This window comes from Bombina bombina, chromosome 1, assembly GCF_027579735.1.
Source record: "Bombina bombina isolate aBomBom1 chromosome 1, aBomBom1.pri, whole genome shotgun sequence".
In the NCBI taxonomy this organism is placed as follows: Eukaryota; Metazoa; Chordata; class Amphibia; order Anura; family Bombinatoridae; genus Bombina; species Bombina bombina.
The window spans coordinates 1,393,319,991-1,393,338,008 of NC_069499.1; the positions used below are offsets into that span (position 1 = coordinate 1,393,319,991).

Genomic DNA, 18,018 nt, shown 5'->3' on the forward strand with positions numbered 1-18,018 from the left:
GGGTTTAAGTATATCAACTGTGATATCAGAGTATAATCCCTGCACCATTGATTCAGCATGCAAAGCTGCAGAGGTCTCATATGAAAACGAGCAAAGGGGATTGTGTCCGATGCTGCAGTCATGAGACCTAAAACTTCCATGCACATAGCCACTGAAGGGAATGATCGAGACTGAAGGTTTCGACAGGCAGAAATCAATTTCATTTGTCTCTTGTCTGTTCAAGACAGAGTCATAGACACTGAATCTATCTGGAAACCTAAAAAGATGACCCTTGTCTGAGGAATAAAAGACCTCTTTGGTAAATTGATCCTCCAACCATGTCTTTGAAGAAACAACACAAGTTGATTTGTGTGAGATTCTGCTAAATGAAAAGACTGAGCCAGTACCAAGATATCGTCCATATAAGGAAACACCTCAATACCCTGCTCTCTGATCACAGATAGAAGGGCACCGAGAACCTTCAAAAAGATTCTTGGAGCTGTTGCTAGGCCAAATGGAAGAGCAACAAACTGGTAATGCTTGCTAGATAAGAGAATCTCAGAAACCGATACTGGTCTGGATGAATCGGAATATGAAGATACGCATACTGTAAGTCTATTGAGGACATGTAATGACCTTGCTGAACAAAAGGCAGAATAGTCCTTATAGTCACCATCTTGGAAGTTACAAAATGATTCAAAAACTTCAGATCCAGAACTGGTCTGAAAGAATTTTCCTTCTTCGGAACAATGAATAGATTTGAATAAAATTGGAATTGGAACTGGTACATTCACTCCTTAAAGCTCCAGATCTGAAACACTTCAGAAAAGCCTGAGTTTTTACAGGATTTGTTGGAACGTGAGAAACCTATTAGATACCCGAGACAATATTCTGAATCCAATGATTCTGAATGGAACCTGCCCAAACATCTTGAAATAATTTCAATCTGCCCCCCCACCAGCAGAACTGGATCGAGGGCCGCACCTTCATGCAGTCTTGGGGGCTGGCTTTGGTTTCTTGTAAGGCTTGGATTTATTCCAACTCAAGGATGGCTTCCAATTGGAACCAGAGTCTTTAGGGGAAGGAGTGGTTTTCTGTTCTCTATTCTGACGAAAGGAACGAAACCGATTAGAAGCTTTCGATTTGTCTTTAGACTTTTTATCTTGAGGCAAAAAAACTCCCTTCCCCCCCAGTAATAGTGGAAATAATAGAATCCAACTGGGAACCAAACAAATTATTACCCTGGAATGATAAAGATAGTAACCTAGATTTAGATACCATGTCAGCATTCCATGATTTGAGCCATAAAGCTCTTCTAGCTAAAATAGCCAAAGACATAGATTTAACATTAATATTGATGATATAAAAAATAGCATCACAGATAAAATGATTAGCATGTTGAAGCAAACGAACAATGCTATGCAAATCAGAGTCTTTTTCCCGTTGTGCTAAGCTATTCAACCAAAAAGTTGATGCAGCCGCAACATCAGCCATAGAAATGGCAGGTCTGAGCATATAGCCAGAATGCAAATAAGCTTTCCTTAGATAAGATTCAATCTAACTAATGGATCCTTAAAAGAGGTACTATCTTCCATAGAAATAGTAGTACGTTTAACAAGAGTAGAAATAGCCTCCTCAACCTTAGGAACTTTTCCCCAAAACTCTAATTTAGCCCTTGGCAAAGGATACCACTTTTTAAACCTTGAAGAAGGAACAAAAGAAGTACCAGGCTTAGACCATTCCTTAGCAATCACATCAGAAATAGCACCAGGAACAGGAAAAACCTCAGGAGTAGTTACAGTAGGTTTATAGACAGAATTTAAATGTTTACTGGATTTATTATCAAGAGGACCAGACTCCTCAATATCCAAAGTTATTAACACTTCTTTTAACAAAGAACGAATATACTCAATCTTAAAAAGATAAGATGATTTATCAGTGTCAATGTCTGAAGTAGAATCTACTGAGTCAGAGAGATCCTCATCAGAGGTGGATATATCAGTATATTTCCGCTCATTACAAATTTCATCAGTATTATGAGAAGTTTTAAAAGACCTTTTACGTTTATTTGAAGGCGGTATAGCAGCCATAGCCTTCTGTATTGCTTCAGCAATATCATTTTTCATATCAACAGGGATATCATGTACTTTATATGTTGAAGGAACAACAGATACTGTACTAGCACTAATAGAAACTTTTTCTGCATGCAAAAGCTTATCATGACAACTGTTACATACTACAACTGGAGATATAATCTCCACTAGCTTACAACAGATACACTTAGCTTTGGTAGAACTGTGTTCAGGCAGCATGGTTCCTACAGCAGCTTCTGAGATAGGGTCAGATTGAGACATCTTGTAAAATCTAAAAAAGAAAAAATAACATTAAACAGAAATATCTTATTTCCACATATAGCAGTTTCAAAAATGGGAAACGAAGCAAATTCTAAAAATGGCAAAAAAAGCAAATAGCATAGCCCTCTGAGCATAAAGAAGGCAAAGAGCATATAGGAAGTAAGGTAAAATAAAACTTAACATCCGGAAATGACGCAACTCGCATCATAAACAATATTGCGCCAAACAACCTAGCATAAACTATGACGCAGGAAATGACGAACTTGCGTCATGACAGACGCACATTCGCGCCCAAAAGATTTCTTGCGCCAAGAATGACGCAATGAATAACAGCATTTTGCACCCTCGCGAGCCTAAGTTGCCCACAAGTTTCCAAGAAAAAAATAAGTCAAATTGGAAAAAAAAAAAGACTATACCACAGGTAAGACAAACTTCCTAAAACATGATTCCATAACGAAACTGCTGGACTGCAAAGGGTAATACACATAGATCTGACTCATGGCAAATAAAAGTAAAATACATATATTTAAAACTTTATATTAATACATAAAGCGCCAAACCATAGCTGAGAGTGTCTTCTTAAATGATGATACATACTTACTGAAAGACACCCATCCACATATAGCAGATAGCCAAACCAGTACTGAAAGCTATCAGCAGAGGTAATGGTATATAAGAGTATATCGTCGTGAATTGTGGGTGTGGTGTATTTATAGGCATTTTGAAGTTTGGGAAACTTTGCCCCTCCTGGTAGGATTGTATATCCCATACATCACTAGCTCATGGACTCTTGCCAAATACATGAAAGAAATTTGGGGTTTTAGGTTCCTTCAGGTATGTGATATCCTGTACCGCTAAGGGGATCTACAGAAAAAGTGAGATCAGGATAACAGAGAACCCTTGAAAAGATTTCTAACAAGGAAAACCATAAAATCAAATAGGCTATACTCTCTTCACATCCCTCTGACAAACACTGTACTCTGAGAGGAATTGGGCTTCAGAATGCTTAGAAGCGCTTATCACAGAAGAAGTTTAGGTTCCTTCAGGTATATGATACTCTGTACAGCTAAGGGGATCTACAGAAAAACAGAATTTATGTTTACCTGATAAATTACTTTCTCCAACGGTGTGTCCGGTCCACGGCGTCATCCTTACTTGTGGGATATTCTCTTCCCCAACAGGAAATGGCAAAGAGCCCAGCAAAGCTGGTCACATGATCCCTCCTAGGCTCCGCCTACCCCAGTCATTCGACCGACGTTAAGGAGGAATATTTGCATAGGAGAAACCATATGTTACCGTGGTGACTGTAGTTAAAGAAAATAAATTATCAGACCTGATTAAAAAAACCAGGGCGGGCCGTGGACCGGACACACCGTTGGAGAAAGTAATTTATCAGGTAAACATAAATTCTGTTTTCTCCAACATAGGTGTGTCCGGTCCACGGCGTCATCCTTACTTGTGGGAACCAATACCAAAGCTTTAGGACACGGATGAAGGGAGGGAGCAAATCAGGTCACCTAAATGGAAGGCACCACGGCTTGCAAAACCTTTCTCCCAAAAATAGCCTCAGAAGAAGCAAAAGTATCAAATTTGTAAAATTTAGAAAAAGTGTGCAGTGAAGACCAAGTCGCTGCCTTACATATCTGATCAACAGAAGCCTCGTTCTTGAAGGCCCATGTGGAAGCCACAGCCCTAGTGGAGTGAGCTGTGATTCTTTCAGGAGGCTGCCGTCCGGCAGTCTCATAAGCCAATCGGATAATGCTTTTAATCCAGAAGGAGAGAGAGGTAGAAGATGCTTTTTGACCTCTCCGTTTACCAGAATAAACAACAAAGACAAAGTTTGTCTGAAATCCTTAGTAGCTGCTAAGTAAAATTTGAGAGCACGAACTACATCCAAGTTGTGCAACAAACGTTCCTTCTTTGAAACTGGATTAGGACACAAAGAAGGCACAACTATCTCCTGGTTAATGTTTTTGTTAGAAACAACTTTTGGAAGAAAACCAGGTTTAGTACGCAAAACCACCTTATCTGCATGGAACACCAGATAAGGAGAAGAACACTGCAGAGCAGATAATTCTGAAACTCTTCTAGCAGAAGAAATTGCAACCAAAAACAAAACTTTCCAAGATAATAACTTAATATCAACGGAATGTAAGGGTTCAAACGGAACCCCCTGAAGAACTGAAAGAACTAGGTTGAGACTCCAAGGAGGAGTCAAAATTTTGTAAACAGGCTTGATTCTAACCAGAGCCTGAACAAAGGCTAGAACGTCTGGCACAGCTGCCAGCTTTTTGTGAAGTAACACAGACAAGGCAGAAATCTGTCCCATCAAGGAACTTGCAGATAATCCTTTTTCCAATCCTTCTCGAAGGAAGGATAGACTCTTAGGAATCTTAACCTTGTCCCAAGGGAATCCTGCAGATTCACACCAACAGATATACCAAATTATGTGGTAATTTTTCTGGTTACAGGCTTTCAGGCCTGAACAAGAGTATTAATAACAGAATCTGAGAACCCTCGCTTTGATAAGATCAAGCGTTCAATCTCCAAGCAGTCAGCTGGAGTGGGTCGAACGGACCTAGAACAAGAAGGTCTCTCAAAGGTAGCTTCCATGGTGGAGCCGATGACATATTCACCAGATCTGCATACCAAGTCCTGCGTGGCCACGCAGGAGCTATCAAAATCACCGACGCCCTCTCCTGATTGATCCTGGCTACCAGCCTGGGGATGAGAGGAAACGGCGGGAACACATAAGCTAGTTTGAAGGTCCAAGGTGCTACTAGTGCATCCACTAGAGCCGCCTTGGGATCCCTGGATCTGTACCCGTAGTAAGGAACTCTGAAGTTCTGACGAGAGGCCATCAGATCCATGTCTGGAATGCCCCACGGTTGAGTGACTTGGGCAAAGATTTCCGGATGGAGTTCCCACTCCCCCGGATGCAATGTCTGACGACTCAGAAAATCCGCTTCCCAATTTTCCACTCCTGGGATGTGGATAGCAGACAGGTGGCAGGAGTGAGACTCCGCCCATAGAATGATTTTGGTCACTTCTTCCATCGCTAGGGAACTCCTTGTTCCCCCCTGATGGTTGATGTATGAACTTGGCCCTCGCTAGCTGAGGCCAAGCTTTGAGAGCATTGAATATCGCTCTCAGTTCCAGAATATTTATCGGTAGAAGAGATTCTACCCGAGACCAAAGACCCTGAGCTTTCAGGGATCCCCAGACCGCGCCCCAGCCCATCAGACTGGCGTCGGTCGTGACAATGACCCACTCTGGTCTGCGGAAGGTCATCCCTTGTGACAGGTTGTCCAGGGACAGCCACCAACGGAATGAGTCTCTGGTCCTCTGATTTACTTGTATCTTCGGAGACAAGTCTGAATAGTCCCCATTCCACTGACTGAGCATGAACAGTTGTAATGGTCTTAGATGAATGCGCACAAAAGGAACTATGTCCATTGCCGCTACCATCAAACCTATCACTTCCATGCACTGCGCTATGGAAGGAAGAGGAACGGAATGAAGTATCCGACAAGAGTCTAGAAGTTTTGTTTTTCTGGCTTCTGTCAGAAAAATCCTCATTTCTAAGGAGTCTATTATAGTTCCCAAGAAGGGAACCCTCGTTGACGGAGATAGAGAACTCTTTTCCACGTTCACTTTCCATCCGTGAGATCTGAGAAAGGCCAGGACAATGTCCGTGTGAGCCTTTACTTGAGGAAGGGACGACGCTCGAATCAGAATGTCGTCCAAGTAAGGTACTACAGCAATGCCCCTTGGTCTTAGCACCGCCAGAAGGGACCCTAGTACCTATGAGAAAATCCTAGGAGCAGTGGCTAATCCGAAAGAAAATGCCACGAACTGGAAATGCTTGTCCAGGAATGCAAACCTTAGGAACCGATGATGTTCCTTGTGGATAGGAATATGTAGATACGCATCCTTGAAATCCACCTTGGTCATGAATTGACCTTCCTGGATGGAAGGAAGAAGTGTTCGAATGGTTTCCATCTTGAACGATGGAACCTTGAGAAACTTGTTCAAGATCTTGAGATCCAAGATTGGTCTGAACGTTCCCTCTTTTTTGGGAACTATGAACAGATTGGAGTAGAACCCCATCCCTTGTTCTCCTAATGGAACAGGATGAATCACTCCCATTTTTAGCAGGTCTTCTACCCAATGTAAGAATGCCTGTCTTCTTATGTGGTCTGAAGACAACTGAGATCTGTGGAACCTCCCCCTTGGAGGAAGCCCCTTGAACTCCAGAGAATAACCTTGGGAGACTATTTCTAGCGCCCAAGGATCCAGAACATCTCTTTCCCAAGCCTGAGCGAAGAGAGAGAGTCTGCCCCCCACCAGATCCGGTCCCGGATCGGGGGCCCGCATTTCATGCTGTCTTGGTAGCAGTGGCAGGTTTCCTGGCCTGCTTTCCTTTGCTCCAGCCTTGCATAGGTCTCCAGGCTGGATTGGCTTGAGAAGTATTACCTTCCTGCTTAGAGGACGTAGCCCTTGGGGCTGATCCGTTTCTGCGAAAGGGACGAAACTTAGGTTTATTTTTGGTCTTGAAAAGACCTATCCTGAGGAAGGGCGTGGCCCTTGCCCCCAGTGATATCAGAGATAATCTCTTTCAAGTCAGGGCCAAAGAGTGTTTTCCCCTTGAAAGGAATGTCAAGCAATTTGTTCTTGGAAGACGCATCCGCTGCCCAAGATTTTAACCAAAGCGCTCTGCGCCACAATAGCAAACCCAGAATTTTTTCGCCGCTAACCTAGCCAATTGCAAGGTGGCGTCTAGGGTGAAAGAATTAGCCAATTTAAGAGCACGAATTCTGTCCATAATCTCCTCATAAGAAGAAGAATTACTAATAATCGCCTTTCCTAGCTCATCAAACTAGAAACACGCGGCTGCAGTGACAGGGACAATGCATGCAATTGGTTGTAGAAGGGAACCTTGCTGAACAAACATCTTTAGCAGACCTTCTAATTTTTTATCCATAGGATCTTGGAAAGCACAACTATCTTCTATGGGTATAGTGGCGCGCTTGTGTAGAGTAGAAACCGCCCCCTCGACCTTGGGGACTGTCTGCCATCAGTCCTTTCTGGGGTCGACTATAGGAAAACAATTTTATAAATATGGGGGGAGGTACTAAAGGTATACCGGGCCTGTCCCATTCTTTACTAACAATGTACGCCACCCGCTTGGATATAGGAAAAGCTTCGGGGGGCCCCGGGGCCTCTAAGAACTTTTCCATTTTACATAGTGGTTCTGGAATGACCAGATAATCACAATCATCCAAATTGGATAACACCTCCTTAAGCAGAGCGCGGAGATGTTCCAACTTAAATTTAAAAGTAATCACATCAGGTTCAGCTTGTTGAGAAATGTTTCCTGAATCTGAAATTTCTCCCTCAGACAAAACCTCCCTGGCCCCCTCAGACTGGTGTAGGGGCCCTTCAGAAACCATATCATCAGCGTTCTCATGCTCTACAGAATTTTCTAAAACAGAGCAGTCGCGCTTTCGCTGATAAGTGGGCATATTGGCTAAAATGTTTTTGATAGAATTATCCATTACAGCCGTTAAATGTTGCATAGTAAGGAGTATTGGCGCACTAGATGTACTAGGGGCCTCCTGTATGGGCAAGACTGGTGTAGACGAAGGAGGGGATGATGCAGTACCATGCTTACTCCCCTCACTTGAGGAATCATCTTGGGCATCATTTTTACTAAATTTTTTTATGACATAAAATACATATAGTTAAATGAGAAGGAACCTTGGTTTCCCCACAGTCAGAACACAATCTATCTGGTAGTTCAGACATGTTAAACAGGCATAAACTTGATAACAAAGCACAAAAAACGTTTTAAAATAAAACCGTTACTGTCACTTTAAATTTTAAACTAAACACACTTTATTATTGCAATTGCGAAAAAGTATGAAGGAATTGTTCAAAATTCACCAAAATTTCACCACAGTGTCTTAAAGCCTTAAAAGTATTGCACACCAAATTTGGAAGCTTTAACCCTTAAAATAACGGAACCGGAGCCGTTTTTATATTTAACCCCTTTACAGTCCCTGGAATCTGCTTTGCTGAGACCCAACCAAGCCCAAAGGGGAATACGATACCAAATGATGCCTTCAGAAAGACTTTTCTATGTATCAGAGCTCCACACACATGCAGCTGCATGCCATGCGGTCCTCAAAAACAAGTGCGCCATACCGGCGCGAAAATGAGGCTCTGACTATGATTAGGGAAAGCCCCTAAAGAATAAGGTGTCTAAAACAGTGCCTGCCGATATAATCATATCAAAATACCCAGAATAAATGATTCCTCAAGGCTAAATATGTGTTAATAATGAATCGATTTAGCCCAGAAAAAGTCTACAGTCTTAATAAGCCCTTGTGAAGCCCTTATTTACTATCTTAATAAACATGGCTTACCGGATCCCATAGGGAAAATGACAGCTTCCAGCATTACATCGTCTTGTTAGAATGTGTCATACCTCAAGCAGTAAGAGACTGCACACTGTTCCCCCAACTGAAGTTAATTGCTCTCAACAGTCCTGTGTGGAACAGCCATGGATTTTAGTTACGGTGCTAAAATCATTTTCCTCATACAAACAGAAATCTTCATCTCTTTTCTGTTTCTGAGTAAATAGTACATACCAGCACTATTTTAAAATAACAAACTCTTGATTGAATAATAAAAACTACAGTTAAACACTAAAAAACTCTAAGCCATCTCCGTGGAGATGTTGCCTGTACAACGGCAAAGAGAATGACTGGGGTAGGCGGAGCCTAGGAGGGATCATGTGACCAGCTTTGCTGGGCTCTTTGCCATTTCCTGTTGGGGAAGAGAATATCCCACAAGTAAGGATGACGCCGTGGACCGGACACACCTATGTTGGAGAAAAGTGAGATCAGGATCACAGCTACCAGAAATGGCATGGAGCAATCTCTTTCTGTTAATGTTTGATTGTAAGTCACACTCACAATGTCTTGATTGTTACCATTGGTACCGGTGTCTTCATAAATGGGACTGTGCAGTGAGGAGTTTAAAAGGAAACTATTGATATCCGATTCCATCCTCCCCACTGCAAAAACATCTGAATGCCAACTATATATAGACATTATGGGCATACTGGGCTCAATAGCTCAATCACTATATTGACACTTGTAATAATTTTAAAAGTATTGGTTTTTTTTTTTACAAAATTTTACATTTAGTGATCATAAAAGCACTGTTTCTGGATTGGAGTGATCTGAAAACAATCTCTATCCAAGACTTCTAGAAACTGCAGAGAAGCTCTACAGACAACATGAATAGGTGGACAGATGCAGGTTACAGCACCACCTGACAGGATTGTCAGTGTACTTTACAGCTGCATATGCAATAAATGCAGCATGTGCTGGATGCAAGCAGAGCTTTTGCTCTGGAAAAAGAAGGGACATTTTGCTGCTCTTCCTTGATGTCCTGTCCTTCCCACTACCAGCATTCTCATGAATTTCCAAATTGGGACTAACAAGTCTTATGGTATCTTTTAGTATCAGTTTTGTTATTAAAGTGATATTTCACTGTATATGTGTTATACTAATTATCTTTTCTAAATATGCACCAGGGCTAATCTTTTTAAACAGTCATAAGCTCTCTGGGGAGCAGATCCCTGTAACCCTTATGTCCCAGTCTTTATTTATTGTACCCCTGCATTGCCTTGAGGAACCTGTACATTACAAATATAAATAATACTATTATTATGTCCTTGTCGTACCCTATGTTCCCCGGCCAGGTACCCCAGGGGTACTTGTATGACAGATTAAGTAACAAGGCCGGAATTACAGGAGAAACTTGGATGCGATTTCACGCTACTAGTTGAGCTCTCTGTATAGTGTACAGTGACATAACTCTACCACTGTAGCTTACAAATACATTTAGGGAAGAACAATACAATCTCCTCAGCTGGCAAGATCCTCTTTGAAATGGTGCAGTGTAAATGTTTCTGGATTTGTGTCATGGACTGTGTATCAGTTGCACAAATGATTATGATGCCACCTAAAAACAAGTGGTATACCTGCTGTGGTGGTTGCTGGGGAGGTTGTGAAGGGGTTGGTTGTTGCTGCTGCTGCTGCTGTTGCTGATATTCCTCCTGCTGCAGCTGCCTTGCAAGCTCTAAGTCGCTCATTGCTAAAGGTCCCTGTTGCTGCTGTTGCAATGACAATGCAATCATATAATCCTAGAAAGAAACATAAAAAGTCTTTATAAAATATACTAATGCTTGGAATGGCAGCAGCGTGAAAGGCAGGAGGCTATAGGTGGCAGCAAATTTGAGGATGCTCTCCAAATGTTTTATTAATTTAAACTACAAATTAATAATCCTTAATTGTCTGGCGGGGTGTATGACCCCCTCAACCCTAACCTCCTGTTGTGAAAAATATGAGACACAAATATGAGCTAAAATTATTCAGGCAGGGGATCTTGGGGGTAGCAGATTTCCGATTGCCTAGGGCAGCAAAAAAAACTAAACACACAACTGATATGTATGCAAAGTAAATGTTTTAAAAGCATTTGAAGCGTCAATTTATTTTGCATTCCCCATACACACTTACTCATATAAAAGCCGTAAAGAGAGACAGTAAGTACCTTTTTAACAACATTTTTAGTTATGTGTAATGACAATATATTTTCATTATTTATTTTGCTCTTTTATTATGTAAATTAGCTCTGCAAATTGAGGATTTTCTAATTCTCAGAACTTGAAATGTACCCGACTTATCAAGGCTAACTCCGCTACATATCTTCCCCTATGGCTTTAGCTGATAACAACTACAAAACAATGTACTTTATACTAACATAATGGCCATGACTAAAGTCCAGATTGGCTCCTCCAAATAAGACAAATGATGGGTGGAGTTGCAGCAATGTTTGTTTAAAAAATGTTTAGACTTGATTGGCATGCTATTCTGTAGCAAGACAACAGAAACATACTGTAAGTACAAAGTGTTTACTGTCCCTTTAAGGACAGATATGTGGCAAGGGGTTTGTGAAGCCTGCCAAGTGCACTACCAGTTCTCAGAATTTAAAAAAAAAAATAACACTCTTAATTTTCAGAGTTAAATTACATACAAAGGGGGCAAAGTAACTAATGAGATGTTATAGTAATTCATTTCTAGCTAGAGAATATAAACACCTTTATAAATGCACGCTATTTACATTTGTTCAGGTATCATGGCTAACTTTTTTGGTATTCTGCTTGCCTGAGCTTTAAAAAGAGATATGGAAAGTGTTACAAATAAGCAATTTAAAAAAGAAAATGCAATAGTCTTCCTGACTTACATGTCCCTTTAAAAGCACTGATTACTTGTACATCACAAAGCATCAAACAGCTGCTTCACACAATTAGAAGAAGTCTTTCCCCTCTCCACATTCATTACTAGACTAGATTGCTCACCTGATCCACTTGCTGCTGCTGCAACTGCTGGGGACTACTGAATGAAGTATCCTTTTCTAGGTGTGGGCTGAGGTGGAAATCAGAGTCACAGAAACAGCTGTCTCCTTCAACGTTATGCAGACTCTCCCAGATCACCTTCTCTTCTTGCAGGAAACCTTGGTCAGTGACCAGAAGGTATAAGTGACCCTGTTCAAAAAACAGTCCATTAAAACATAAAATTATGATTACCAGTTAATTTCTTTTCCTTCTGTATAAGGAGAGTCCACGGCTTCATTCCTTACTGTTGGGAAATACTGAACCTGGCCACCAGGAGAAGGCAAAGACACCCCAGCCAAAAGCTTAAATACCTCTCCCACTTCCCCTATCCCCAGTCATTCTGCTGAGGGAACAAGGAACAGTAGGAGAAATATCAGGGTATAAAAGGTACCAGAAGAAAAATAAAATTTAGGGGGCCACCCATCGGAGAACACGGGCGGGGGACGTGGACTCTCCTTATACAGAAGGAAATGAAATTATCTGGTAAGCATAATTTATGTTTTCCTTCCTTATATAAAGGAGAGTCCACGGCTTCATTCCTTACTGTTGGGAAACTTATACCCAAAGCTCTAGAGGACACTGAATGATAACGGGAGGGACAAAAAGAGAGGCGGACCCTAATCTGAGGGCACCACAGCCTGCAAAACATCTCTCCCGAAGGCTGCTTCAGCTGAAGCAAAAACATCAAACTTGAAAAATTTAGAAAAAAAAAGTATGTAAGGAGGACCAGGTAGCCGCCTTACAAATCTGATCCATAGAGGCCTCGTTCTTGAAGGCCCAAGAGGAAGCCACTGCTCTAGTAGAATGAGCCGTAATTCTCTGAGGAGGTTTATGACCCGCTGTCTCATAAGCTAGGCGGATAACACTCCTTAACCAAAAGGATAAGGAAGTCGAAGAGACCTTCTGACCCTTATGCTTCCCAGAATAGGCAACAAACAAGGAAGACGTTTGTCTAAAATCCTTAGTAGCCCGATAGAACTTCAAGGGGCGAACCACGTCAAAAATTATGAAGCAAAGATTCCTTCGAAGGAGGAGGATTGGGACACAAGGAAGGAACCACAATCTCTTGATTGATGTTGCGGTCTGACACGACCTTAGTAAGAAAACCTAACTTAGTACGTAGGACAGCCTTATCAGAATGGAACACCAGATAAGTAGGCTCTTTATGCCAGGGAAATCCACGCTCTTCACACCAGAATAAATAGGTTCTCCACACCTTATGATAGATGCAACGAATAACCGGCTTACGAGCTTGAATGAGAGTATCATTAACTCTCTCAGAAAAACCTCTCTTGGCTAGGACTAAGCGTTCAATCTCCATGCAGTCAGCCTCAGAGAATCTAGATTTTGATGAACAAAAGGACCTTGTTCCAGCAGATCCCTGCAACAAGGTAACCTCCATGAAGTAGAAGAGGACATCCCCACCAGATCCGCGAACCACGTCCTTCGCGGCCATGATGGAGCGATCAGTATCACCGACGCCTGCTCCTGCTTGATGCGGGCCACTACACGAGGAAGGAGAGGTAATGGCGGGAAAAGGTAGATTAGACTGAATCTCCAAGGCACTGCTAATGCATCTATTAGCTCCGCCTGAGGATCCCTGGACCTCGACCCATATCTGGGTAGCTTGGTATTGAGACGAGACGCCATGAGATCTATCACTGGCATCCCCCACCTGTTGCATATCTCCGCAAACACTTCAGGAAGGAGAGACCATTCCCCCGGATGAAAGGATTGTCTGCTGAGAAAATCCGCTTCCCAGTTGTCCACACAGAATGTGGATCACTGACATCGAACAGCTGTGGGCCTCCGCCCACTCCAGAATCAAAGATACTTTCCTCATTGCTAAGGAGCTTCTCGTTCCCCCCTGGTGGTTGTCTGATTGGAATCTGATTAAAAGGGACAAACCCAGAAGAGGCCACGCCTTCTGAGCATTGAAGATTGCTCGAAGTTCCAGAATGTTTAACGGGAGGGAGCGTTCCTTTTGAAACCACAGGCCCTGTTGTGACTTTTTGGCACCCCAAACAGCTCCCCATCCTGATAGACTAGTGTCCGTAGTCATAATCTCCCAGGATGGTCTTAGAAAGGATGGCCCTCGGGACAGATGATCTGGAGCCACCAAGAGAGCGATTCTCTCAACTGGTTGTCCAGGGGAATCTGTTGAGACGGATCCGAATGGTCGCCGTTCCACTGCCTCAGCATACACAGCTGTAACAGTCTGAGACAGAACCTGGCAAAGAGAATTATGTCCATGCTGGACACCATGAGACCAATTACCTCCATACACTGAGCCACAGATGGCCTTAAGGAGCTCCGGAGGGCAAGACATGTCGCAGCTAGCTTGCAATGTCTTTGGGCTGTTAGAAATATCCTCATTGATAGAGTCTATTATCATGCCGCGCTAGCCATTGCTAGGGGCGCAATGTCTCCTTCCCTGCTCGTTGCCAGGGGCTGTGTCGGGTCCGGATGCATGCTGCGCTGACGTCATTGCCGCATGCACCTCTCTATCTGATGCCGGTCCTGATGCCTCTGGCACGAATCCTGAGCCTATGTAAGTGTTTTCAAATTGATCTATCACAGCCCAAGTATAGGTGTTACTTTGTATGCTCCTGGGTGTGATAGATCGTTTCTGCTATTTACCTTATTTTTCATGAACCCTGCCTGTCTGACTACTCTGCCTGATTAACCCCTAAAAAGCTGGATTGATATACTGCTACTGATCTCTGCTTGTCTGACTACTCTGCCTGATTAACCCCTATTGTTCTGGATTGCTTTACTGATGCCAAACCCTGCCTGCCTGATCATTCTAGTGGTTTACCTTTGGACTGCTTTACCGTTGCCACTGAAGACTATCCTGCCTGTGGTGAGTGCGATTTATCTAATCTTGCGAACTTTCTCTGCTCTGGGATATTCCCTATCATTCTGGCTCGACGCCGGGACAAGAAGACTACTGGCCGAGTTCGGTCTGATAGTGGAGTATCCCACGAGCATAACATTATACTTGGGCCATGGAGCCAGATGAGGTGGGATGAGCAGTTTATCTTCAGGGACAGATGTTGGGAACCCATACCACACAGTTGCAGAATATGGATTCCAAGCTAGAGGCTATAACCACTCAACTTTCTTTACTTGTTACTGCAAGGAATACCGATCTTGTTGTTGTACTGCCAGTCTCTGCTCCTGTTACTGCGGCTTCTTCCTCTGCTTCTGGAAGTATACCCCGGATACCATTGCCTGACAAGTATGAAGGTACTACTGATTGCAGGGGTTTTCTTAACCAATGCAGGTGGCACTTCCGCAATGATCCTCACACCTTTCAGTCTCACCAGTCAAGGGTCACCTTTATCATTTCCTTACTGAAAGACAAGGCCCTAAGCCTGGGTCTCTCCCCTTTTGGAACAGAACGCTCCACTCCTGAACGACGAAGATGTGTTCATTTCTGCACTTACTTCTGTCTTTGGGACTTCTGGCCATACTTCTGCTGCAGAATTTTCTCTCCTAGATCTCCGACAGGGAAACAGAACTGTGGCACAATTTGCCATAGAGTTTCGCACCTTGGCACTAGAGACCAGTTGCGGTGGCAGTGCCCTCAAGGCAGCCTTTAGGAGGGGTCTGCATGAACGCATCAAAGATGAACTTACTTATTGTTATATTCCCTCTTCTTTGGATGACTTTATAACACTTTGTATCAGTCTGGACTCTCGCTTCCAGGAGAGACAAGCAGAGAGAGACAGAACTATGCTTTTATTGTGGTTCTAACTCCCACAAACTAAAGAACTGTGACATTCGGCCAGGAAAAGCCAATGCTTAGGGGATAATACTGGGGTACTTCTAAGCATGATCTCTACTAAATCCCATCACTCCTCTCGGATTCTGGTACCTGTTACCCTTACCTTCCCTCAGAATACTGTCCACACTCAAGCCTTCATTGATTTAGGGGCAGTTGGAAATTTTCTGGATCACCGTTTTATGATTCAAGCTGGCTTGCCTCTTCTGCAGAAAAGACATTGTCTCAAAATTACTCTGGATGGCAATCCCCTTGGTTCAGGATTGATCCATTTTGAGTCAGCACCTCTGACCCCGACTGTGGGAGTCCTTTATACCGAACAGCTGCAGTTTGTGGTCATTCATTCCCCAGCACATCCTATCATCCTTGGTCTTCCTTGGCTTCGGATACACAATCCACAGTTCGACTGGGCGGAAGGACAATTGGCCTCCTGGGGTACCTCCTGTTTCCACTCCTGCCTTGCTAAAGTCACTCCTCTGCTCTGCATTCCCATAGCCAGTATACAGACTCCTCCAAACCTTCCCTCAGTATATGCAGACTTCGCAGATGTGTTTGAGAAAAAAGCAGCCAACGTGTTGCCACCCCACCATCCTTATGGCTGCAAGATCGACCTCTTTTCCGGAGCCCCACTTCCTAAAAGGAGGACTTATTCACTCTCCAAAGCTGAAACCAAATCTATGAAGGAGTACATCCAAGAGAACCTAGCTAAAGGTTTCATTCGCCTTTCCGCCTCTCCTGCTGGGGCAGGCTTCTTTTTCGTCAGTAAGAAGGATGGTGGATTCAGACCCTGCATTGACTACAGGGCCTTGAACAACATAACTATTTAGAATCGCTATCCCATTCCTTTGATAGCCATATGTATGACTCACTCCAGGATGCTTGCTTCTTCACAAAGCTAGACTTACGTGGGGCATACAACCTGATTCGTATATTCCCAGGCCACGAATGAAAGAACGCCTTCAACACAAGATCAGGGCATTGCGAATATCTCGTAAAGCCCTTTGGGCTGTGTAACGCCCCTGAAAATTCCAGGCATTTGTCAACGATGTTTTCCATGACCTCCTCAAACCGCACTGTCATCGTCTATCTAGATGACATCCTTGTTTTCTCTTCAACTGTGAAGGAGCATCAAAAGCACGTGAGACAGGTACTTCAACGTCTAAGAGAAAATTCTTTGTTAACCAAGCTAGAAAAATGTGAGTTTGACCAAGTCCAGATCCAGTTCCTAGGTTATGTCATCTCGAAGGAGGGTTTTGCCATGGATCCTGCTAAACTCACCGCAGTTCTAGAATGGCCTCAACCTACTTCTTTAAAGAAACTACATAGATTATTGGGGTTCTCCAATTATTACCGCAAGTTTATAAAGAACTTTTCTCAAACAGTCGCTCCACTCACTTAATTGACAAAACGGAACAAAGACTGTAAACATTGGCCTCCTGAAGCCTAGTGACTGCTCATCGACTCAATCCTTGACAGGCCAGGATCTTTTCCCGTTTTAACTTTGTGGTCTTTTTATCTTCCTGGGACCAAGAACAAGAAGGCTGACGTCCTTTCCCGTCAGTTCCCTCACTCAAGTGATTCCTCTGAAGCTCCTATTGAACACATCATACCTCCCCCTCCTGTGTGGTTGCTCAACTAAATACCACCCTTCTGCAAAGACTGCAACATGCCCAGTCCAGTAAACCTCCTGGAGCCCCTGTGGCCTCCGATATCCTGGGCTCATGATAGTAAACTCTCATCCTGGTTTGATTTGGACCTTTAAGCGTCTTTCCCAACATGTATGGTGGCCTACTATGAAGTCCGACGCGCAGGATTATGTGAAAGCCTGCACAACTTGTGCTACCAACAAAACTCCCCCAATCCTTGCCTCATGACTTGCTCCAACCATTGTCCATTCCCAAACAACCATGGACATCATTGTGGACCTCCCACCATCTGACCACCATATAGTTATCTGGGTTGTGATGGACCGGTTCTCCAGACTGGCTCATTTTGTACCCTTACCGAAACTGCCATCAGCCCAGGAATTATCGTCTCTTTTTCTCTTGCATGTGGTACGACTTCATGGCATTCCTGAGAATATTGTTTCCGATAGAAGTCCACAAATCTTCTCTACCTTTTGAAGAGCCTTTTGCAAGTTGATTGGAACCACTGTTTACTTGTCTTCTGGCTACCATCCTCAAACCAATGGACTGAGAGGGTAAACCAGGATCTCGAGTCCTACCTTAGAGTCTTCGTCAATTCTCTCCATACCAATAGGTCTGACTTGCTGCCCTTAGCCGAGCTGGCAAGAAACACTCATTGGCACTCTTCTCTACGATGTTCTCCCTTTCAAGTCACAGCAGGGTATCAACCTCATGTCTTTCCTCTTTCTGCTCAGTCCACTGGGGTTACTGCTGCAGACCGTCATGCTACTGAACTCACAAATC

At 43.3% G+C, this 18,018-nt stretch overlaps 1 protein-coding gene across 1 annotated transcript in view; it reads right to left on the reverse strand.

Moving 5' to 3' along the window:
* Window positions 1–18,018, reverse strand: part of MINDY1 (MINDY lysine 48 deubiquitinase 1) — a 271,933-nt gene that overhangs the window by 12,746 nt on the left and 241,169 nt on the right. Inside the window, exons 8-9 of the mRNA XM_053704855.1 lie at window positions 11,767–11,952; window positions 10,390–10,551 (exon numbers count right to left, since the gene is read on the reverse strand). Of these exons, the coding sequence (XP_053560830.1) occupies window positions 10,390–10,551; window positions 11,767–11,952 (348 nt within the window). The remainder of the gene's footprint in view (window positions 1–10,389; window positions 10,552–11,766; window positions 11,953–18,018) is intronic.